This window comes from Amblyraja radiata, chromosome 32 (assembly GCF_010909765.2).
Source record: "Amblyraja radiata isolate CabotCenter1 chromosome 32, sAmbRad1.1.pri, whole genome shotgun sequence".
Lineage (NCBI taxonomy): Eukaryota > Metazoa > Chordata > Chondrichthyes > Rajiformes > Rajidae > Amblyraja > Amblyraja radiata.
Genome location: NC_045987.1, coordinates 6,331,883 through 6,356,347, shown reverse-complemented (window position 1 = coordinate 6,356,347; position 24,465 = coordinate 6,331,883). Strand labels below are relative to the sequence as shown.

General features: G+C 46.3%; 1 protein-coding gene across 2 annotated transcripts in view; it reads left to right on the top strand.

Moving 5' to 3' along the window:
• Nucleotides 1–24,465, top strand: part of brd3 (bromodomain containing 3) — a 40,644-nt gene that overhangs the window by 4,596 nt on the left and 11,583 nt on the right. For both annotated transcript variants that reach the window (XM_033049243.1, XM_033049242.1), the window contains exons 2-8: nt 6,383–6,704; nt 9,658–9,795; nt 12,869–12,998; nt 15,021–15,220; nt 16,927–17,304; nt 21,260–21,388; nt 22,997–23,191. In XM_033049243.1, the coding sequence (XP_032905134.1) occupies nt 6,471–6,704; nt 9,658–9,795; nt 12,869–12,998; nt 15,021–15,220; nt 16,927–17,304; nt 21,260–21,388; nt 22,997–23,191 (1,404 nt within the window). In that variant the 5' untranslated portion in view covers nt 6,383–6,470. The remainder of the gene's footprint in view (nt 1–6,382; nt 6,705–9,657; nt 9,796–12,868; nt 12,999–15,020; nt 15,221–16,926; nt 17,305–21,259; nt 21,389–22,996; nt 23,192–24,465) is intronic.

Here is a 24,465-nt window from a genome sequence, read left to right as displayed (position 1 = left end):
CCGCGTTTGGTCCAAATCCCTCCAAACCGGTCCTATCCATGTACCTGTCTAACTGTTTCTTAAACGTTGGGACAGTCCCAGCCTCAGCTGACTCCTGGCAACATGTTACACACACACACACACACACACACACACACACACACACACACACACACACACACACACACACACACACACACACACACACACACACACACACACACACACACTGTGTGGACCTTTTGGAGCATTGTAATTGATATGAAAGTCATCAGTGATGAACGACTTGCATTGTTACATGACTTTTATGATAATCCTTTCCTGGTAATTCATAAGATAATTATTTTCTGGTTATGATAGCACTACCTTCAGACTAAAGTTAGCATCGTGATGTTATCGCATCATGTATGGTCGTGGAGCACGGCGACATGCCCTTCGGCCCAACTTCATGCAACCAAGATGCCACATCTAAGCCTGACAATAGGTGCAGGAGTAGACCCTTCGCCCTTCAAGCCAGCTCCGCCATTCAATGTGATCATGGCTGATCATCCATAATCAGTACCCCATTCCTGCCTTCTCCCCATATCCCCAGACTCCGCTATCTTCAAGAGCCCTATCTAGCACTCTCTTGAAAGTATCCAGAGAACTGCCCTCCACCGCCCTCTGAGGCAGAGAATTGTGTTTGGCCCAGCTTCCTTTAACCCCTTCCTATCCATGTACATATCCAAATATATTTTAAATGCTGTTACAATACATGCCTCAACTACTTTCTCTGGCAGCTTGTTCCATAAACCTACCACCCTCTGAGTGAAAAAGTTGCCCCTCGTGTTCCTATTAAATCTCTCACCTTAAACCAATGTCCCCAGGTTCTTGATTTCCCCTCCCCTGGGTAAAAGATTCTGTGCGTTCACCTTATCTATTCCACATGGTGTAGACGTCAATGGCTTTTTCTTTGTTGGATAACAGCTTTAGTTTATGCTCTGTGAATGGTTTCAGTTCTCATATTTCCTAATAGCCCTGTTGCTTTGTCATGTGCATTGAATGCCTTGTGAGATCAACAACAAGCCCGTAAAATACTTGAAGTTCCGGATATCATGAAATGCACGACCAAAATCATTTATCTTTGATGCCTCTCTGACTCTGACACAATAACCTGGATAATTTTGGTACTTAGAAAACGTAGAATCTGATGGTAAAATCCAGTATTCATTCTGAAGAAGGGTTTCGGCCAGAAACGTTGCCTATTTCCTTCGCTTTCCTTCGCTCTATAGATGCTGCCTCACCCGCTGAGTTTCTCCAGCATTTTTGTCTACATTCATTTCTAGATTTGTTTTCAATGTGTCCACCGTTCAGCAGGGAGGTACTCACGGTGCCCTCCATAATGTTTGGGACAAAGACCCATCATTTATTTATTTGCCTCTGTACTCCACAATTTGAGATTTGTAATAGAAAACATCACATGAGGTTAAAGTGCACATTGTCAGATTTTATCTAAGGGTATTTCTATACATTACAGCAGAAATCATAGTAGTGTTTATACATAGTCCCCCCCATTTCAAGGCACCATAATGTTTGGGACACAGCAATGTCATATAAATGAAAGTAGTATTTTGTTGCATATCCTTTGCATGCAATGACTGCTTGAAGTCTGAGATTCATGGACATCACCAGTTGCTGGGTGTCTTCTCTGGTGATGCTCTGCCAGGCCTATATTGCAGCCATCTTGAGCTTATGCTTGTTTTGGGGACTAGTCCCCTTCAGTTTTCTCTTCAGCATATAAAAGGCATGCTCAATTGGGTTCAGATCGGGTGCTTGACTTGGCCACACAAGAATTGACCATTTTTTCTGCTTTGAAAAACTCCTTTGTTGCTTTAGCAGTATGTTTGGGATCATTGTCTTGCTGTAGAATTAACTGCCGGCCAATGAGTTTTGAGGCATTTGTTTGAACTTGAGCAGTTAGGATGTGTCTATACACTTCAGAATTCATTATGCTACTACCATCAGCAGTTGTATCATCAATGAAGATAAATGAGCCAGTTCCTTCAGCAGCCATACATGCCCAGGCCATAACACCCTCACCACCGTGTTTCACAGATGAGGTGGTATGCTTTGGATCTTGGGCAGTTCCTTCTCTCCTCCATACTTTGCTCTTGCCATCACTCTGATATAAGTTAATCTTCATCTCATCTGTCCACAAGACTTTTTCCAGATGGTGAAACCAAAATGTATAAAAATGGCCTTTAATAAAATCTGACAATGTGCACTTTAACTGCATGTGATTGCAAATCTAACTGCAAATCTCAAATTGTGGAGTCCAGAGACAAACATTATGGAGGGCACTGTATTCCCAGGATTCTAATTGGGGTTTTTGGTCAAAGTTTTGAATACATGTAAATTCATGTAATGTCCAAAATGCTAATGGAGTGTTCAACTCACAGCTAACCAAAACAAAGAATTTTGTAGTACCTAGGTACATGTGACAATAAAGTATAATTGAATCTGGTGTGAATCGGAAATACATATTTTGGCACAGGCAGAGAGAAATGAATGACTGGCTTATCTTATTTTATCTTTGAAGTCCACCTAGAAATTAATTGAAAATGGCTACTCTACCACAGGTAGTTGAGATTTGTTTATTGTCACATGTGCCGACTTACAGTGAAGAGGTTTTGTTAGACATACCTTCAGTGTTTGTACATGCTCCGGTTTTCCTTCATTGAAAACATTCTGCCTTTTTCTTCTTTAAAGATGGTCCCTAGATACCACTTGAACCAAACTATCTCAATAGACCTTCCTTAGCTCAGCGTCTAATATCTGTTGCGTAGGAAGGAACTGCAGATTCGGATTTAAACTGAAGATAGATACAAAAAGCTGGAGTAACTCAGCGGGCCAGACAGCATCTCTGGAGAAAAGGAATAGGTGACGTTTTGTGGAAGATGGACTCAACGCGAAATGTCACCTATTCCTTTTCTCCAGAGATACTGTCTGACCCACTGAGTTACTCCAGCATTTTATATGCAATATCTGTTCTCTTAACTGAAACGTCTTGAAGTGTTTTACCGTATTAATGGTGTGATGTAAATTCAAGATGTTGCATTTGAATGTTGTGATAAACCGTTTGCCTAATAGCTACCTCTCGATACCATCCACACTCTTGGGGGAATGATTATGTTTAAAAGGGAAGCATATTGGTCAACTGATACAGAAATTATGTCTGTGTCTGTTACAGATATTAAAGTTGTCCTTTGACAGGGCGGTTATAACTTTTTTTAAAGTTTGATAGGGTCTTGGATGCCTACCTTCACAAGGAATCCAGGATCATAGAGAGGGAGTAGAGAGGATTCAGTAAGGTGTTCCTAAAGGTGAAGGATTTTGTGAGGGAAGAAAAGAGTGCGTTTCTCATTAGAATTAATAGTATTTTACTTGGGGAAATTTGGGGAGTACTATTTCTCGTCATTAATTTCTGAGCAATCAGAGGACGTGGCATTAAAACAAGGACGGAGAATTCTAAAGAACTTTTTGCGGGCGAAGAATAACTTTTAAGTAGATATAAATACAAAAGCAACTAACATTTAACATGATCTGTGGAATGGGCAAAATACGAGTCTTTCACAGAAAGAGTGTATGGATTGAATAACCTCTGCTGCAATACAATGATGGTGCTTTTATACTTTACTATGGTTTTTATGGGAGGTTTTTAGGTTAGAAACTATCTCCAACAGCCCCACAAGGGATGGTGAGTGATAGAAGCAGGATCATGACAATTGTTGATGCTGGTTCACACGGATGTTCAACATAAAATGCTGGAGTAACTCAGCGGGACGGGCAGCATCTATGGAGAGAAGGAATGGGTGACGTTTCGGGTCGAGACCCTTCTTCAGTCAACCTGAAACGTCACACATTCCTTCTCTCCAGAGATGCTGCCTGACAATAGACAATAGGTGCAGGAGTGGGCCATTCGGCCCTTCGAGCCAGCACCGCCATTCAATGTGATTATGGCTGATCATCCCCAATCAGTACCCCGTTCCTGCCTTCTCCCCAAATCCCCTGACGCCGCTATTTTTAAGAGCCCTATCTAGCTCTCTCTTGAAAGCATCCAGAGAACCTGCCTCCACTGCCCTCTGAGGCAGAGAATTCCACACTCACCACTCTCTGTGAGAAAAAGTGTTTCCTCGTCTCCGTTCTAACTGTCCCACTGAGTTACTCCGGCACTTTGTGTCCATCTTCATGAGAGGTTGGATATCAAAATGAAAGGTTGAGTTCCTCAAGGGTAATGGCATGAGGGACTGAATGGGCTTTATTTACCTCGCTACATGTTCTTTTACCCATTGAAATGCTGAGTATTTGTTCTGTGTACTCAGCCGCATACACGTTGAGTGCAGATGGATGCAATCCCAAGTACTAGCTTCAGTGAAAAATTGAACCTCCGTGCTCCGCAGTTCAAAACTGTGAACTTTTATTGCTCATCCTTCTTTTGCCCACGAGCAGCCTTTTTGAACTGTGCCAAATTATTCTGGGTTAGATCATAAGACATTGGTGCAGAATTAGTCCATTCAACCCATCGAGTCTGCTCTGCCATTCGATCATGGCAGAACTATTTTTCCCTCTCAACCCCATTCTCCGGCCTCCCCCCCCCCCCCCCCCCATAACATTTACTAATCAAGAACCGATCAATCTCCATTTAAAAAATACCTACCACCTCCTGTGGCAATGAATTCCACAGATTTGTCACCCTCTGGCCAAAGAAATTCCTCCTTGTCTCCATTCTAAGACGTACAACACAGATTCTTAGGCGGATTGCATCTTCTCTTCCGTGTTTTTCCAATCCTTTTTCTCGTTAGCCTTTTTTGTCTTTTGCCCTCTCTTCCGTAACCTCTTTCCTGTATTTCACACCCCTGATGCCTGTGCCACCTCAGATTAATGAACATCTGAGATGAGAATCTGGGGCTGAGATCCACCTTGTTGGGTTGGGTGCTCTAATTCATTGAAGACCTTTGAGCTATCTTGACTCGGACATTATCTTGCACTCTACGATATACCCTGTATCTGCACACTGTGGACGGCTTGATTGTAATCATGTATTGTCTTGTGGTTGACTGGAGAGCAAGCAACAAAAAGGATTTTCACTGTACCTCGGTGACAACAATAACCGAAACTAATTCCAGATTAATCTGTGTGTCTTCTTTTCCTGTCCTGCAACAAACTTTGGCTATTTTTAGTCACTTGGTATTTCATAACCTTTTTAATACATGACACAATCAAACAATAGGGCATGTGAAGTAACCTACTGACAAATTTCGTCACGCAACCAGCCCGGTTTCCCTGTCAGTTCTTGTTGATAGCCGTGTGTTGCTGGCTGGGTGATTTTAAAACATCGTATGGCGTAAAAGACATGTCGGGATGGTCTCATCAACTTCCATCTCTGGTTCAGTTTGTAAAGTAAGCAGAGGTATTGTTTGTTTTGTTTTTGTTTTTTGTCTTTTGTTTTTACCTTGTTTGGGATGTGTTTACCTTGTGTGGGACTAAAGATGGAAATTAGCTACTGGCTACAATCTTGCGTATTACATGTAAATGTTTATTAATATGCACTGTCCCTAATAAAATCAATTCAATTCAAATTGCACGCAAAGGTACACAAAAATGCTGGAGAAACTCAGCGGGTGCTCAGCATCTATGGAGCGAAGGAAATAGGCAACGTTTCGGGCCGAAACCCTTCTTCAGACTGCGCCTCTAATTGCAAGCACCTGATTAACCTTGCACTCAATTTGCACATCTTCGGAGTTTACTGAGAATCGTGTTAGTCACCAGAGTCGGTCACTGGCTAATGTCTGGCTCCAAGCGTGCTGTAAGCAAAATAATTTATTGGTTTGCAAAGTGATTATTAATACCGTACCTTGGACAAAATCTCTTCCTTGCAGCAGATGAACTTTCAATGTCATGCTCAGTGCAGGCTGTTGGCACAAAATTACTGGTTCAATCCAGTGGCAACACGATGGCGCAGCGGTAGAGTTGCTGCATTACAGCGCCAGAGACTCGGGTTCGACCTGACTACTGCCGCTGTTTATATGGAGTTTGTACCTTCTCCCCTGTGACTGCGCAGGTTTTCTCCGGGTACTCCGGTTTCCTCTCAAACTCCAAAGACGCACAGGTTTGTAGGTTATTTGGCTTGGTATAATTGTAAATTGTCGCTGTTGGGTGTTGGATAACGTTAATGTGTGGGGATCGCTGGTTGGAGCAGACTCGGTGGGCCGAAGGGCCTGATTCCATGCTGTATGTCTAAACTAAACTGAACAATCTCCATAAAGAACAACATCTCACGTTGATCTTTGGTGTGATGCAGCGTGTATCACGTCACTTGACCTCTTGTCATCTCATTCTAACGCGACTTTTTTTATTTTTCCAGGTTGCACCGTGGGCGAGAGGTTGGAGATGGGATTTGAATCGGCTCTGGGGTCCGTTGAGCAAGAAAGAGAGTCGAGAGGTTGCCATTGATGTGTAACGTGTCGTGGTGCCTACAGATGTCAGCAGCAGCTCCAGCTCCTCAGCCACTGGCCTCTGTTGGGACAGCTCTCGCTTTGTCTCCAGAGGTAATGAACCCCAACAAGCCTGGGCGAGTGACGAACCAACTCCAGTACATGCTGAAGGTGGTGGTGAAGACACTGTGGAAGCACCAGTTTGCTTGGCCTTTTCACGTACCAGTTGACTCGCAGAAACTTAACTTGCCGGTAGGTCATGGCTTTACATAGACGGCGCAGTTGCCGTTGCGAAGTGTCTCGATCAAAAAACGGCGCTTTACTTATTGCAGCTTCAGTGGTGGCTGGCAGGTTGACCACGCACGGTGCGGAAACAAGCAGGACTTTCGTCGTCCCAACCCCACCCAAGGGCTGTAGTGTGTTGTCAGTCTCACGTTGGGGGAAGGATAGACACAAAGTGCTGGAGTGACTCAGTGGGTCAGGCAGCATCCTCTGGAGAAAAAGGATGGGAGATGTTTCGGGTCGGGACTGAAAGTAGAGGGGAATTAACTGGTGGAAAGAAAGGGAATAAACTAGGGTTGGTAGCAGATGACCAAGGAAGGGTGGAGCTCATGGTTGGCTGGAAAAAAGGTGATAGCTGGGATTCAAGGATGCGAACAGTGGAACTGGTAGGATGACTAGAGTGTGGGAGGGTGGAGGGGGGGGGGGGGGGAGATGCAGGGGTTACTTGAAATTAGAGAAATGAATGTTCATACCACTGAGTTGTAAGCTGCTCAAGCAAAATATTCTCCAATGTATGTGTGAGTGTTGCCTCACTCTGACAGTGGAGGAGGCCCAGGTCCGTATGGGAGGGGGAGTAAAAATGTGTGGAAACTGGGAGATTGCTAATAAAAGGGGTACAACTTGTGACTACAGGCATCAATGCTGTGGTTATGAAAGGAAGGGGTGATCCAATGTTTGCCATTGTCTAGCGACTAGAAGGGAAAACCAAGCCAGATGACTACTCCTGATCCCAATCTAGTATCCTGTTGGCAAAATAGAGGAGAAATCCGGCAGAATTGCTCTTCCTGGTCACCGTTCAGTAACTCTTGCATCAGAGAACGGGGACATAAGCCAAGTGCCTGATCTTGATCAATGTCCAGGATTCTCCGGGTTAGAGAGTAAGATTCCTGCTTCTGATCACCGTCTGGTGACTTCCAGCTCAGTGGGTAAGGAAACCAGCCAGAAATCCCCATTGTCATTGCTATGAAGTATATACGTGGAGACTGGATGAGGAATAGACCAGGGATGGAGACAATGAGATAGATGGGCGCTGGGTCCTTGTAAAATACTGATAATAATGAGCCTGCAGCTGGACAAGGTGACAAAATAATAAAAATATATCCTTGCATTAATAGCAAGAGATAACAATATGACAGGAAGGAAAAGCCAATATGGTTGCACCTGATAGGAAAATTGATTTGGAATTATGTGATGGTTTCTGGGGTCTTGCCCGGGACAGGCAGTGACACCAGACAAAAGCCCAGTCATGGTTCCCAGAGCTGCTGCAAGATTGAATTTTGGTGACAGTGCTTCATACAGGTGTGGTTGTACCATGAGATGAGGTGTTAAAGGTGGAGCGATCTTACTGCAGGCTGATAGGAGTATGGTGGCTATGGACTGAAGGGTTAAGATATATATTTTATTGGGTTTCCCCAAAACGGGAGGGTAGGATCCTCGGAACAGTTCGCTAAGGCATCTTTGCAGAATGTACAGTGAGATTGTGGACACATTGGAGCACAAGCTTGGGTTAAACATCAAATTGAGAGCTATCAGAAAGTGAATGAAGAAAAGTTGGTGTTGGTGGAATGACTGGCTATCGTTGTGCATCCTGGATGATGTGACATTGCCGGCCAAGGACATCACAATGCCAACTTGTAGGATGCACTGAGGAAGCACTCAGCCCATCCAGATGGAAGGTGATCACGGTACCATTATAGTTCAGAGGTATTTTTAATATCACGTCTGCAAACACAGTAACATTCTTTACCTACACCCTGTGCTGCTACGGTCAGGCAAACGCCTCCGTTGCCATGCTGTGAGAACGGAGAGGTTGAGAAGGAGTTTCTTCCCAGAGGCCATTCGGACTGTAAACTCCTATCTCACCAGGGACTAACTTTACTGAACGTTTTTCCTTCCAATATTTAATATGTAAAAGAATATGTGTGTGTTTATGATTGTGTTTATAATTTGTTTGGTTGTTTGTTTGTTTGCCTTTTTGCACAAAGTCCGCGAGTTTTGCCACTTTCATTTCACTGCACATCTCGTATGTGTATGTGACGAATAAACTTGACTTGACTTGCAGTGAAGTATTGCCATGCCCAAGCACATTAGCAAAGTGTACAGAAATTGTCTACTGGGATGCAAGAGACGCCTTATTTTGGCGCTATTTTCAAAGTCCAGTCCGCGCTCCAAGTCTAATGAGCGTTGCCCGATCCTGACAAGCCCCAGGCTGCTGCGGGCCTCCACCCATCGCCTACCTTGGATGTGTGGATTCTGAATACCTGCCTCATGTGTATAATCAATGTGTCTGTGTCTTAAATTAATATCTCATTCTTCCTTGGAAGGAGATTGGACCCAATGAGGTTTCAATTGGTACGCAAATATGTTTAAATAGCTGTGCAAGGGTGACAATCTGATTGAATAATGGCTAAGTTAGATTGTTAACGAGTATGAGGTTACTATGCCTCGGTGCATCGTTAGATTATGGAGGTTGGCTGGCCAATAACTGTGGGCATAATGCATTAATGTACAATAAGTGTACAAAATCATGAGAGGAATAGATCGGGTAGACACACAGACTCTCTTGCCCAGAGTGGGGAATCGAAAACCAGGGGACACAGGTTTAAGGTGAAGTGGGAAAGATTAAATAGGAATCCGAGGGGTAACATTTTCACGCAGTGGGTATGAAACGAGCTGCCGGAGGAGGTTCTTGAGGCAGGTAGTATCGCAACATTTAAGAAACATTTAGACAGGTGCATAGATAGGACAGGTTTGGAGGGACAAATGCAGGCAGGTGGGACAAGTGTTGATGGGACGTGTTGGTCGGTAAGGGCAAGTTGGGCCGAAGGGCCTGTTTCCCACATATATGACTCTATGACTTTAATATGGGTTCTCAGTTTTCTAGCAGGATGTTATATTATTTTCTGAATATCCTTCCTTCCAGGATTATCACAAAATCATCAAACAGCCCATGGATATGGGCACGATAAAGAAAAGGTTAGAGAACAACTATTATTGGAGTGCGAGTGAATGCATGCAGGATTTCAACACTATGTTCACCAACTGTTACATATACAACAAGGTAATGCATCACCATATCTTTTATAGACATATCCTTATTTCCCATTGATTATCTGCACATCCTTTTCATTTTGTATCTGTCCCCTTTTGAGTTGGAGTTAAGAGACTTGTCACCTGCCGATCCATAAAAACCTCACTCGGTGACTAACATTCAATATATTTAATTCTGGATTATTTCCCTTTGGGGAGGAGCTTAGTTTAGTTTAGAGGTACAGCGCGGAAACACTGAGTCCGTGCCGACCAGCGATCACCCTGCACACTAACAGTGTCTGGGGAAGCGTCTCGACCCGAAACGTCACCTATTCCTTCGCTCCATAGATGCTGCCTCACCCGCTGAGTTTCTCCAGCATCTTTGCCCACCCTGCACACTAACGCTACCCTACAGACTCGGGACAATTTACAATTTTTTTGTAACCAAAGCCAATTAAGTTACAAACCTGTAGGTCTTTGAAATGTGGGAGGAAACCAGAACTCCCAGAGAAAACCCACGGGGAGAACGTACAAACTCCGTACAAACAGCACCCATGGTCAGGATCGAACCCAGGTCTCTGGTGCTTTAAAGCAGCAACTCTACCGCTGTGCCATCCTGCTGCCCTGTCCTTTAAAGTGAAGGAAAGGATAAATTCACCAACTGTGAAAAGTGTCCCTTGGGCTTCCTGAGCATTTCACACGAGCGAGAGTAAATAATAAATAATCCAGGCCAGTCCATTAAAACCAGAGTGCTGGGAATATTCACTCTGTGCCATCGTCTCAGAGAGGGGTAGCCTCTTGATAGTTGCTAACCTGCTGTTTTCTTTCATTTGCTAACAGATCAGCTGCAACTTTCTAGAATATGCCTTTCTTATTTTGCAGTAACAAATAAAGTAGCACATTTGTTGATTTCTGTCTGACATCCTAGATGGGTGGATTCTTCTCCAAAGTGGGGAGCAAATTAGGCGTGGGTCTTGGTAGACCTAATGCATCATGAAGCATTTTTTTTTTTTAAGTGGCAAAAGGCAAAGAAATCAGAGTGAGGATTAAACAAAGTGGGTTGTTATAATCTGGAGTGCAATTGTTGAATGAAGGATGGAATTAGTTTCAATAGCATCGATTGAAAGTAATTTAGATACATACTTAAAATCCAGCAAGGAAAGGGATGAATTAAACAGTAGATCCTAATAGCTGCATCAGGGATGTAAAAACTTAAGGGAGGGGAACGGGAGAAGACCATCTGGCCATTTGAAATGAATCTGTCATTCATCAGACACAGCTGCATTTTCACCATGTTTTTGCACTGTTCCCACGTCCCAGAGATCTGTCAATGTCTGTTTTGGATTGTCGGGGAATTTACTTAAAGAGTCGCTGCCGGAACCAGAATTCGAGGTCTGCGAGGTTTTTTAATGTGATATCATGGAGAGCCTGTATGCTGGAGCCAGGCTCACTGTGATATCATGTTAATAAAACCTCGCAAGCTCGAAGTCGGGTTCCGGCAGTGTTTCTTTAAGTAAATTCCCTGACAATCTGGCGTGGTCGGCAGGATCCTTATTAAATGGCATCCAAGAAAGTCGTTTAAAAGAAAAACTACAATTAAAAATTAAAAGATTAAATGTAAAAAGTCACGTGGGACGCTCAGCCCAGTCGTGTTTCTTTAAGTAAATTCCCTGACATGAATGAGCGTAATGACTAAGTTTCACAGCCATCCATGTCGAGAATTCCCACCCTCTGTCAGGAAAAAAAATCTCTATTTCAGTCTTAAATGACCTACTTATATTACAGACTGCTTGTGCTGGTCCCAGACTCTGCGGCAGAGAAGTATCCTCACTGCAAGTGACCTGTAAAGCTCTTTCAGAGTTTTATGAATTTCATTACGATTCATTTTGCTGAACTCCTTTAGGTTTAGGAATAGGTTTATTTTGTACTGTTGCTTGGTACTTTTACCAAGGTACTGTAAAAAGCTTTGTTTTGCACGCTATCCAAATTGATCAGATACACAAATACAATTAAATCAAACTCAAGTAGATCATAGGGGAGGATACAGAGTGCGGAATATGGATCTCAACATTGCAGGGTTGTAAGAATATGTTTACATATTCTGTTGTGCTGCAGGAAGTAGGAATTTAATTGTTCTATCTGGGACATATGACAATAAAACACTCTTGACTCTTCCGGAGACAAATCCAATGTCCACAATGGGGAAGAGGTGAATCGGAACAGTGGCCTTGCTTCTAGGAAGGGCCATTCCGAACCCTGGTGACGGAGGGGGGCAAAGCTGTTCCTGAACCTGATGGTGTGCTCCATGTAGCTTTTGCACCATCTATCGGAAGGGAGCAGGGAAAAGGGAAAAAAAAGGAATGACTGGGGTGGACAGGTCTTTGATTATGTTGGCCACTTTTGCAAGGCAGAGCGAAATGCAGATGGAGTCAATGGTGGGATGTCTGGTGCGCGTAATGGATTGGGCTACACCTGCAGCTCGCTGCAATTTCTTGCGGTCTTGTGCAGAGACGTGATGCAAGCCGACAGAATGCCCTCTGCGGCGCATCTATAGAAGTCTGCAAGAAGCTGAATTTCCTCAGTCTCCTCAGGAAGTAGCGTCATCCGCGTGCCTTCTCGGCTGTAGCAACAATGTGGTTGGTCCATGAATGATCTCCTAACAATGCAGTTCCTGTCAACTCAGCGACATTTCACTATACTCCCTCAAAGCCAAGTAGACCCTACACAGATAAGAAGACAAAACTGCACAGTATTGGATAGTGTCACTAAGGCCCGATACAACTGCGATAAGACTTCCTCATTTCCATAATCAAAGACTCTTAACAACGGACTATATATATATATATATATATATATATATATATATATATATATATTATGTGCCTCCAAACTGTTTGTTCCACTGCATGTTGCCTTTCAGAAACTTGTGTTCAAAAAGCAGACGAGATCCTTTTGAACATTTAGCACTATCCAACATCTCGCTGTTTAACAATGGGAGGCCCATAGCTAAACCATTTACTGTGTAATAAGGTAGTATGAATCTCAACTGCACGCTGCACCCTCCTCCATGTTCACAGCCTGCTGACCTTGCTCCTCTCTTGCAGCCTGGTGATGACATTGTGTTGATGGCACAGACTTTGGAGAAGATCTTCCTGCAAAAGGTTGCTCAGATGCCTCAGGAGGAGGTGGAACTGGTGCCCTCGGTACCAAAGGGCAAAGGTCGAAAGCACCCAGGTAGGCTCAAGTTTGCATATAGAAGTTGGGAGGTCACGTTGCAGTTATATACGACGTTGGTGAGGCCACATTTACAGGGTTTTTTTGTTCAGTTTTGGTCACCGTGTCATAGGAAAGATGTTGTCGAGCTAATGGTGCAGAGAGGATGTTGCCAGAACTGGAGGGCTTGAGTTATGGGACGAGGTTGAGCAGTCTAGGGCTTTATTCCGTCGAGCGCAGGTGGTTGAGGGGTGATTTAATCGAACTTGATCTTATAGAGGTGTACAAAATCATGCGATGAATAGATCGGGTGGACGCACAGGGTCTCTTGCCCAGAGTAGGGGAAACGAGAACCAGAGGACTTAGGTTTAAGGTGAGGGGAGAAAGATTTAATAGGAATCTGAGGGGTGACTTTTGTACACAAAGGGAGGTGGGGGTATGGAATGAACTACCAGAGGGGGTAGTTGAGGCAGGTACTATTGCAACGTTTAAAAAACATTTGGACAGGTTCATGAATTGAATCGGTAAGGAGGGATATGGGCAAACTGCAAGCAGGTGGGACTACTATTGAGTTTAGTTTAGAGATACAGCGTGGAAATAGGCCCTTTGGCCCTCCAAGTCTGCACCGACCAGCGATCCCTGTTACGCTAGCACACACTAGCGACAATTTACAATTTTTACTGAAGCCAATTAACCAACAAAATTGTACGTCTTTGGGGTGTGGGAGGAAACTGGAGGACCCGGAGAAAATCCACGCAAGTCACGGGGAGAACGTACAAAAAACCGCACAGACAGCACCCACACAGTCAGGATCAAACCCGGGTCTGTGGCGCTGTAAGGCAGCAACTCTACTGCTGTGGTACGGTGCCAGTGTGTGGCCTTCTGTGGGGGAGCCTGTTCTGCTGGCCATGCGTAGAGAAGCAGATGGCAGGCCGGTTCTCAGTGCCAGGCATTGGCTGGTGGTGAGTCAGTAGCAGCCACAGCAATAGGGATGCGGTTCCCAGTTCCCAGTCCTGGCTTTGTGTTTGTTCCTCCTGATGGGCCAGCCTGATTTTTGACACTCGACCTGGCTCAGAATAGGATCGAGTTCCTGAGGACGGGCATGTCTGGGAGACCAGTTCCAATGAGTGATGTGGTCACTTTCTTCCTGCTGGCAGGGACCGCTTGCCCAGTACTGATCTGGCTGCTGTCAGGTCAGTACTTGGTGCCATAGAAACATAGACATAGAAAATAGGTGCAGAAGTAGGCCATTCGGCCCTTCGAGCCTGCACCGCCATTCAATATGATCATGGCTGATCATCCAAATCAATATCCCATACCTGCCTTCTCGCCATACTCCCTGATCCCTTTAGCCACAAGGGCCACATCTAACTCCCTCTTAAATCTAGCCAATGAACTGGCCTCAACTACCTTCTGTGGCAGAGAATTCCACAGATTCGCCGCTCTCTGTGTAAAAAATGATTTTCTCATCTCGGTCCTAAAATACTTCACTCTTATCCTTAAACTGTGACCCCTTGTTCTGGACTTCCCCAACATCGGGAATAATCTTCCTGCGTCTAGCCTGTCCAACCCCTTAAGAATTTTGTAAGTTTCTATAAGATCCCCCACCAATCTTCTAAATTCTAGCGTGTACAAGCCGAGTCTATCCAGGACTTTCTTCATATGAAAGTCCTGCCATCCCAGGAATCAGTCTGGTGAACCTTCTCTGTACTCCCTCTATGGCAAGAATGTCTTTCCTTGGATTAGGAGACTTGGGGAAGCCAGTTCCCAGTTGGTTGGCATGGCTGGGCTAAGCCGAGCAGGGGAGGGGAGGTCAGTCTCAGGTATTTCAATGAGATACTACATCTGAGTGAGCCACAACGCTGTGTGTGGAAACACACTTACAAAGAGTGTGCAAAGGGTGTGTAGTCATACCGGGGAGGCCACTGTTCTAGGAGACAATATTGAAAGGCTCCAAGTGCCAGAAGGTGTGGTGTATATTTAACTGCCCCCTGATTTTGCTCTGCTTTGTAACACATTGTGTTCGGGGTTGGTTCTCTGCAGGAATGCAGCAGGTGGCCGCAGTGTCTTCGGCCAGCGAGCCGACGCCTTTCCCAGAAGCTCCTGCCGAGGCCTCTCCACCTCCCATCATCATCTCCACTCCAGTGCCGACCACCCTGCCCACCCAGGTCACGGCAGCCCCTGCTCAATCTTCCAGCCCCATGATGTCGGTCATCCCACCTCCAGCGCAGCCTGTTACCAAGGTAAAGCCCTTGCCTTGTTCGTGTGTCTTCCAGTCCTTGTACAACGATGGGCTCAAACAGGTCCTGTGTCCAGGCAGCCCGAGGCTTGGACATAGCACGGTATTTGATAACATGCACTGGAGAATATTTCTGTAAGTTATATAGTACTGAACTAAGTAGAACAAAATCTTTTCACTGGATGTTGTTACATTCGACAATAAACAACACTGAACAATAGATCTCTGCTTTAGCACCCATTTTGTGGGATTTGGTGTGTATGAAGGAACTGCCGATGCTGGTTTAAGCCAAAGATAGACACAAAATGATGGAGTAACTCAGCGGGCCAGGCAGCATCTCTAGAGGGAAGGGATGACTGACGTTTCTCAGCCCGAAACGTCACCCGTTCCTTCTCTCCAGAGATGCTGCCTGTCCCGCTGAGTTACTCCAGCATTTGGTGTCTCTCTGGGATTGAGTGATGGGGCTGACCATGTGTTATGTGCTCTGGCCCCTGGGTCAAGTCCATCATCTCTAGCCCACAATCCTGGCTTATTTTTGCTGTGCAGAACTGAGGGATTGCAGAACAGTAGAGGAGTGAAGGGCATGAGTAATTGTTGCACTTGATGGAAGTTTTTTATTTGAGAGGAATAGATCGGGTAGATGCACAGAGTCTCTTGCCCAGAGTAGATTAATCGAGGAACAGAAGACATAGGTTTAAGGTGAAGGGGAAAACAGTTAATAGGAATCTGAGGGGTAACTTTTTCACACAAAGGGTGAAAATTCGACCATATTAAACTCACAAATCACTGCCCAAAAAAATTAAGATATACAGAACAAATTCATTTCGTTTGGAATTTATGTGAGAAAAAAAAGTTGATAAACACAATTTATATTTTAATTTCAACTCTCATTTCTTGACACGGCTGCATAGTCCAGTTATGTAACGCAGTGCTCGTCTGTATGTAACAGTCTCATAGATTGGACAGAGAATACAATGATTGGCAGTTGTTAACCTGGAACGTTAGATAATTGTGGGGCCACAAGAAACTGCAGGTGCTGGAACCTTGAGCAAAACACAATGCTGCAGGAACGGCAGTGGGATTGTTGTGGCTTTGGACGGCGAGCGAGTTGTTAATGGATCGTGCTTTTGATAGTAATAGTCGGCAGGAGATAGATTCAGATTCAGATTTAATCTTTATTGTCATTGTGCAGTGTACAGTACAGAGACAACGAAATGCAGTTAGCATCTCACCCAGAAGAGCGAACATAGAATAATGAACAGTAAAATATATATATATATGTACAGACAGTAGCAGTAGTGCAATATTTCTGGGGGAAGGAGTGTCCGGCGGGGGGGGGGGGGGGGGGGGGTGACTGGCAATCACCAAGGTGCAGAGTTAAGTAGTGTAACAGCCGCAGGGAAGAAGCTATCCCTGGACCTGCTGGTCCGGCAACGGAGAGACCTGTAGCACCTCCCGAATGGGAGGAGGGTAAACAGTCTGTGGCTGGGGTGAGAGCAGTCCTTGACGATGCTGCTCGCCCTTCGCAGACTGTTTGATGGACTTTTGCAACTTTGTCGATGCCAGAACTTGCCGACACTTGCGCACTGCCTGGGTGAGGTCTGCTGTCTGATTTTATCGGGATGCATGCAAAACAAAACACTTCACTGTACCCAGGTACATGTGACAATAAAGTATCGTTGAATGACAAAAGCCCTCTTTGTGTTTCAGAAAAAGGGTGTGAAACGGAAAGCAGACACCACGACCCCCAGTACCTGCGCCATCACCACCACCACCACCAGCAGCTCCGAGTCCCCTCCCCCTCCCTCCGAGTCCAAAGCCAGCAAGTTGGCGTCGCGGCGGGAGAGCGGGCGGCCGATCAAACCGCCAAAGAAAGACCTGGAAGAGGTGGAGCTGCAGCAGCCCTCGGGCAAGAAGGGGAAACTGACGGAGCACCTGAAGCACTGCGACAACATCCTGAAGGAGATGCTGTCGAAGAAGCACGCGGCCTACGCCTGGCCCTTCTACAAGCCCGTGGACGCCGAGGCTCTGGAACTGCACGACTACCACGAAATCATTAAGCATCCAATGGACCTCAGCAGCGTGAAAGTACGTCAGCAGCCCTCTTTGTCCTCCTACCCTCTGGAATGCCGGTGATTGACGGGAGACCTGACAGAAATATACGTGGAGGTTTATTGTTGTTATGTTCATAAGTTCTTGGAGCAGAATTTGCCCCCATCAAGTCTACTCCGCCATTCAATCATGGCTGATCTATTTTTCCCTCTCAACCCCATTATAGACAATAGGTGCAGGAGTAGGCCATTTGGCCCTTCGAGCCAGCACCGCCATTCAATGTGATCATGGCTGATCATCCCCAATCAGTATCCCGTTCCTGCCTTCTCCCCATATCCCCAGACTCCACTATTTTTAAGAGCCCTATCTAGCTATCTCTCTAAAGCATCCAGAGAACCTACCTCCAATGCCCTCTGAGAGAGAATTCCACAGAATTCCACATTCTCCTGTCTTCTCCCCATAACCCCCGATACTCTTGCTAATCAAGAATCTATCAACCTGTGCCTTCTCGGACTTCTATACCAGTTAGATTTTTTTCTGACTAAAGAAATTCCTCTCCATCTCTTTTCTAACGGTATGTCCATTTGTTCTGAGGCTCTGGCCTCTGGTCCTAGACTCTCACCAGTGCAAACATCATCTCCACGTCCATTCTAGCTTTTTTTTTTGTATTGGATCAAATCAGATAATACAGTACAGTACGTAAAAACAATGAAGCCAAACTCAAGTATATTAGGTATAGTGATGAGAAAGATACAAAGAGCAGAATATAATTCTCAGCTTTACAGCGCATTAGTTCCAGAGTTTGATGGTGCGTGTTTTTAAGCTGCAGTATCTTTTCCCCAATCGGAATTTTAATATATAAAGCTATAAGAGGTATGGATAGAGAAGAAGCTGTCGGAACCTTTATTCCCCAGGGTTGAATTGTCAAAGACTAGGGGGCATACCTTTAAAGTGAGAAGTGGAAAGTTTAAAGGAGATACGGGTGTCAGAGGTTACGGGGAGAAGGCAGGAGAATGGGGTTAGGAAGAAGAGATAGATCGGCCATGATTGAATGTTGGAGTAGACCTGAATGGCCTAATTCTACTCCTAGCTCATATGATATACGGGACAAGGTGTATGGCACAGACAGTGATGGGTGCCTCTAACATGCTGCCAGGGGTTGGACAAACTTGAATTGTTTTCTCGGGAACGTTGGAGGTTGAGTGAAGACCTGATGGAAGTATATAAAATTAATGAGAGGCATAGATAGGGTAGACAATTGGAATCTTTCCCCCCCAGGGTGGAAATGTCAAAGACGAGAGGGTGTGGCCTTTACGGTGAGAGGGGTAAAGTTTCAAGGAGATGTGTGGCGCAAGTTTTGTTACACAGTGAATGGTGGGGACCTGGAATGCGCTACCAGAGATGATGTTGGAAGCAGATGCGACAGTGGCATTTAAGAGGGTTTTAGACAAGTACATGGATATGCAGGGAAAGGAGGTAAATGGATCACACGCAGAAAATATTTGTTTCGCTTTAAGGCTGGCACTGTGGCGAAGGGATAGAGTTGCTCTCTTACAGCGTTAGAGACTGAGATTGCTAGTCTGTACGTAGTTTGTACCTTCTGCCCGTGACTGCGTGGGTTTGTCCAGGATCTCCGGTTTCTTCCCACACTCCAAAGACGCACAGGTTTGTAGGTTAATTGGCTTGGTATAAATGTAAATAGTCCCTCGTGTGTGTAGGATAGTGTTAGTGTGCGGGGATCGCTGGTCGGCACGGACTCGATGGACCGAAGGGTCCATTTGCACGCTGTATCATCTCGAAACGAAACTAAAATAAAGTTGGCATCATGTTTGGTTCAGACATTGTGGATCAGAGGGCTTGTTCCTGCGCATTGCTGTTCTATGTTGTATGTTATGTAGGTCGGTTTAAGTCGGGGGTCGGCAACCTACGGCCCCCGGGCCGAATGCGGCCCGTAACCCGAAATCATCCGGTCTACAGGCAAATTTTCCCGTATTAATCAGGCCTGCCGAGTGCCCGCCCCGAGCGCGGCCGAGCTCTGGCTGCACCGCATCCGGATTAATCAGGCACGGCCGCACACCTTCTGTGAACACGTTTAAAGAAAGAACTGCAGATGCCGGAAAAATCGACGGTAGACAAAAATGCTGGAGAAACTCAGCGGGTGAGAGATGCAAGGATTGCATGAGGCTGCCTCACCCGCTGAGTTTCTCCAGCATTTTTGTCTACCTTCTGTGAACATGTGATTTGATGCCTGCCATCCAGGGTGGGATGGGGGCAGGATCCATGTGTACAGGTGATAGATGTGGCCCGCCATCCGCTCACAGACGTGCATCCCGGCCCCCATGCAGAACAAGGTTGCCCACCCCTGGTTTAAGTGATGGCAGAGGTGTGTGGGTGGAAACTCATCCCAGGCTGAAAAAGCACTGTGAAATCTAGCCCAGCCACAAATCTGCCAGGCTGGGGTTGGTGGCTCAGGAACAGGGTTTACCCCGGGGATTGAAGACTGAGGGTGATGTCGTTTTGTTTGGTACAGTCACCAAGGAAAATAGAATTTGGGCAGATAAATGGGATTGAGACAGAGGTCAGATATACTCTGACTGAAGATAGACACAAGGTGCTGGAGTAACTCAGCGGGTTAGGCAGCATGTCTGGAGGGAAAGGATGGGTGACGTTTCGGGTCGGCACCCTTCTTCAAGACCCTGTCACCCGAAATATCACCTATTTCTCCAGGGATGGTGCATGGCCCGCTGAGTTACTCCAGCACTTTGTGCCTATTTATGGTATAAACCAGCTTCTGCAGTTCCTTTCTACACATACCCATGTTCATGAGTCTTGGTTGCAGCTCCCACAGGCAGCTGGTTCCATACACCCACCACCTTGTGTGTAAAATAGTTACCCCTCGGATTCCTATTCACCTTAATCTTTACCCCTTCGCCTTAAACCTATGTCCCCGGTCCTCGAATCACCTACTCTGGGCAAGAGACTTTGTGCATCTAAAAGATCTACATGAACCTTGATTTACCAACTGATGATTTTTTTTGTATGTTTTGTATTTTTGTTAGTATTTTCTAGCCTTTCCAATTTTGCAGAAATCAGTTTTCTTTCTCTCTGTTTTTCTTTGTGACTATCTGCAAACCAGAATGTTAAAACCAGGATTTACATATTCGACTGAAGAACCAACTGGCCAACTTGCAGTTTTGCACGCAGTTTACTCTGGGTTTCAATCAGTCACCTGTTTCCTTTAACAAGATGCGGAGGGATGGTAGAATCCCAACGAATATCCTATAACTAACTGCCCTCCTAAAACCCCTCAAACCCCATTCCCTTCATGAATAGAAAGGAAGCTGGGGTACCTTTATTCAGATGGAAGTTGTAGGATGTATGGAGGTGTATGGAACGAGCTGCCAGAGGAGGTGGTTGAGGCAGGGACTGTTGCAACATTTAAGGAACATTTGGACAGGGACATGGAAAGGACAGGTTTGGAGGGATCTGGGCCAAACGCAGGCAGGTGGGACTAGTGTAGATAATAATAATAATGGATGGGATTTATATAGCGCCTTTCTAATACTCAAGGCGCTTTACATCGCATTATTCATTCACTCCTCAGTCACACTCGGTGGTGGTAAGCTACTTCTGTAGCCACAGCTGCCCTGGGGCAGACTGACGGAAGCGTGGCTGCCAATCTGCGCCTACGGCCCCTCCGACCACCACCAATCACTCACACACATTCACACACAGGCAAAGGTGGGTGAAGTGTCTTGCCCAAGGACACAACGACAGTATGCACTCCAAGCGGGATTCGAACCGGCTACCTTCCGGTCGCCAGCCGAACACTTAGCCCATTGTGCCATCTGTCGTCCCTAGATGGGACATGTTGGTCGGTGTGGGCAAGTTGGGCCGAAGGGCCTGTTTCCACACTGTACGATTCTACATTTTGTAATTGGGTCCATTTGGGAATGTTGATGTTGATTCTATTTTATGGTGCTTTTTACAGAAAAAGATGGACGGTCGAGATTATAGTGATGCCCAAGGATTTGCTGCCGATATCCGGTTAATGTTCTCCAACTGTTACAAATACAACCCTCCAGACCACGAAGTGGTGGCAATGGCCAGGAAACTGCAGGTATGGTGACCCTGTCTGATGGTGTGATGTCTGTGGCCATCGCTGCACTGTGAGCCGAGCTTGCAACCTTGCATTCCAGAAGTGTAGCATGCCCACAATAGACAATAGGTGCAGGATTAGGCCATTCGGCCCTTCGAGCCAGCACCGCCATTCAATGTGATCATGGCTGATCATCCACAATCAGTACCCCGTTCCTGCCTTCTCCCCATATCCCCTGACTCCGCTATCTTCAAGAACCCTATCTAGCTCTCTCTTGAAAGTAAGTGCCGTACTTTCATGCACTGTAATGAATAGACGGAAAACTCAGAACCCATTTTACCCATTCTTTTAAGTAGGAGGTGGTGAAACTGTCTCCGGAGACAGTTTCACCACCTCTTTACCCATTCTTTTGCTTGGGCTGCTTACAATCCAGCGGTATGATTTCTCTAATTTCAAGTTATGCAAGTAATTTTAAGCAGTCCTTACATTTCCTACCCCCCCACCCCCCTCACCAAACACATCCTACAAGTTCCACTTTTCTCATCCTTGTATCCCTTCGTTATCACCTCTTCATCAGCCAACAATGGGTCATGCTGGATAGAAGGAATGGGTGATGTTTCTGGCCGAGAACCTTCTTCAGACCGTTTGAAGAAAGGTGCCGACCTGAAACGTCACCCATTCCTTCTCTCCAGAAATGCTGCCTTTCCCGCTGAGTTACTCCAGCATTTTGTGTCTATGGTGTGCACCAGCATTTGCCGTTCCTGTCTACACACAACAATGGGCCATTATAGGCCCCTTCCTTGGTTATCTGTGCCGGCCCTGCTACGTTCTGGCCTTTTCTTACTTCCAATTCGCTCCCCTCTACTTTCAGTCCGAAGAAGGGTCCCGACCCGAAATATCACCCATCCTTTTTCTTCAGACGTTCTGCCTGACCCGCTGAGTCACTACGGCACCTTGTGTTTATCTTCACCTATTTAACATTTCCTTTCAGAAAGGTGTACGTTGTAAAATTCACCTGTCTTTGTTTTGTTAGCAACTGGCAATCCCTTTGTCCCAATCACCCTCCCTGGCCAGCAGCAACAGCAAATTCATGTCAAGGGTTATGGGGAGACGGCAGTAGAATGGGGTTGAGAGGGAAAGATAGATCAGCCATGATTGAATGGCGGAGTAGACTTGATGGGCCTATTTCTGGTCCTATGACATGAATTTAGTCATGCCCCTGTCTAGTAATCCACGACACACAGACAACTCCGAGCTGTTTAGTTAGAGATGCTGCTTGTAAAGTGGCCCTTTGGCCCAGCGAATCCACACCAAACATTGGTCACCCGTTCTTCTTCATCCCATTTATGCATCTACTCCCTACACACACACGAGGGGGGGGGGGGGGCAATTTTACAGCGGGCAATTAATCGACAAACCCCAACGTCGTTGGGATGTGAGAGGATACCGGAGAAAACTCACGTGGGTAACAGGGCGAACATGCAAACTCCGTGCAGACAGCACCCGAGGTCAGGATGGGTCTCTGGCTCTACCAGCTGTGCCACTGTGCCACCCTTGAGCTGTGCCCCTGAGACTAATTAATCCTCTTTTCACCACAGTCTGACTATGAATTGTTTTATCCCGTTTTAGGACGTGTTTGAAATGAAGTTTGCAAAAATGCCGGACGAGCCTGCGGACGCGTCTCCGCCACCGTCCCTCCCGCCGCCGGCCGCTGCCAAACCCAAGCCGACGTCGAGTGACAGCAGCCGGGAATCCTCGTCCAATTCCAACAGCTCCGATTCGGAAGAGGAGCGGGCAAACCGGTTGGCGGAACTGCAGGAGCAGGCAAGTGTCGTCCCGGCCACGCGACTAAGATGGCGGTGTGGATATCCGTGCATCGTTGAGCTTGTCTTCTCTCGCCCTTATCTGTATAGCTGCACCAGCACTCAGCACACCGAGAATGTTCCTGTGGACAAAGATGCTTCAGGGCCTGGATCCAAGTATTTTGCAGAGCCCCCTCTGCAGTTCACGGCCCCTTGCTTCTTGAGACCGAGGGATAACACAGTAGGCGGCATGGTGGCGCGGCGGCAGAGTTGCTGCCTTACAGCGCTTGCAGCGCCAGAGTCCCGAGTTCGATCCTGACAACGGGTGCTACCAAAATCCTTCATTTTTTTTTCAAGGAGAGAAGTAATAGATCAAATAGGATTTCAGCTTAGCAATACTTCTGAGCAATGGCCAGGTTGCAGGTCCGGCAGCACTCTCCCTCTCTATTGTCCCAGTGACAGTGCAGTCAGTACCGACCCTGTCCCAGTGGCAGCTCTTCATCAGCAGCATTCCTACTAATAGTGCAGTCCTTTAGTTTAGCTTAGTGTTTAGATACAGCGGGGAAACAGGCCCTTCGGCCCACCAAGTCCGCGCCGACCAGCGATACCCGCACACTAACACCATCTAACACAACAGGGACAATTTAACAGTTTTACCAAGCCGATTAGCCGACGACGTCTTTCGAGTGTGGGAGGAAACCGGAGCCCCCAGAGAAAACCCACTCAGGTCAGGGGGAGAACGTACAAACTCCATACAGACAGCACCCGCAGTCAGGAACGAACCCGGGTCTCTGGCGTAGTAATCATAATCATACATTATTAGCCAAGTATGTTTTGCAACATACGGGGAATTTGGTTTGCCGTACAGTCATACCAATAAAAAGCAACACAGCAGTCAAAATACATTGTTACATAAATATCCACCACAGTGACTCCTTCACATTCCTCACTGTGATGGAAGGCAAAAAAAAGTTCAATCTCTTCCCTTCTTTGTCCTCCCGTGGTCGGGGGCCTCGAGGCTTCCGTTGACGGGGCGATCTTGGCTCCCGTAGGCAGCGGTCGGACCCTCTGCACAGTGGCGATCAAGCTCCCGCATCGAGGGGATCTCAGCTCCCCCGCGCCGGGCGATCGGACCCCGGGTCGGGGTTGGTCGAACCTCCTGCGACTTTGGAGCTTCTCAGCATCACCCCTGTCCCACTGAGGAATCCTGAACGGAAACCTCTGGAGACTTGGGCGCCCCACCCAAGGTTCCGTGAGGTTGCCGGAGGTTGCAGGTAGTGGAAGCAGGTAGGGAGA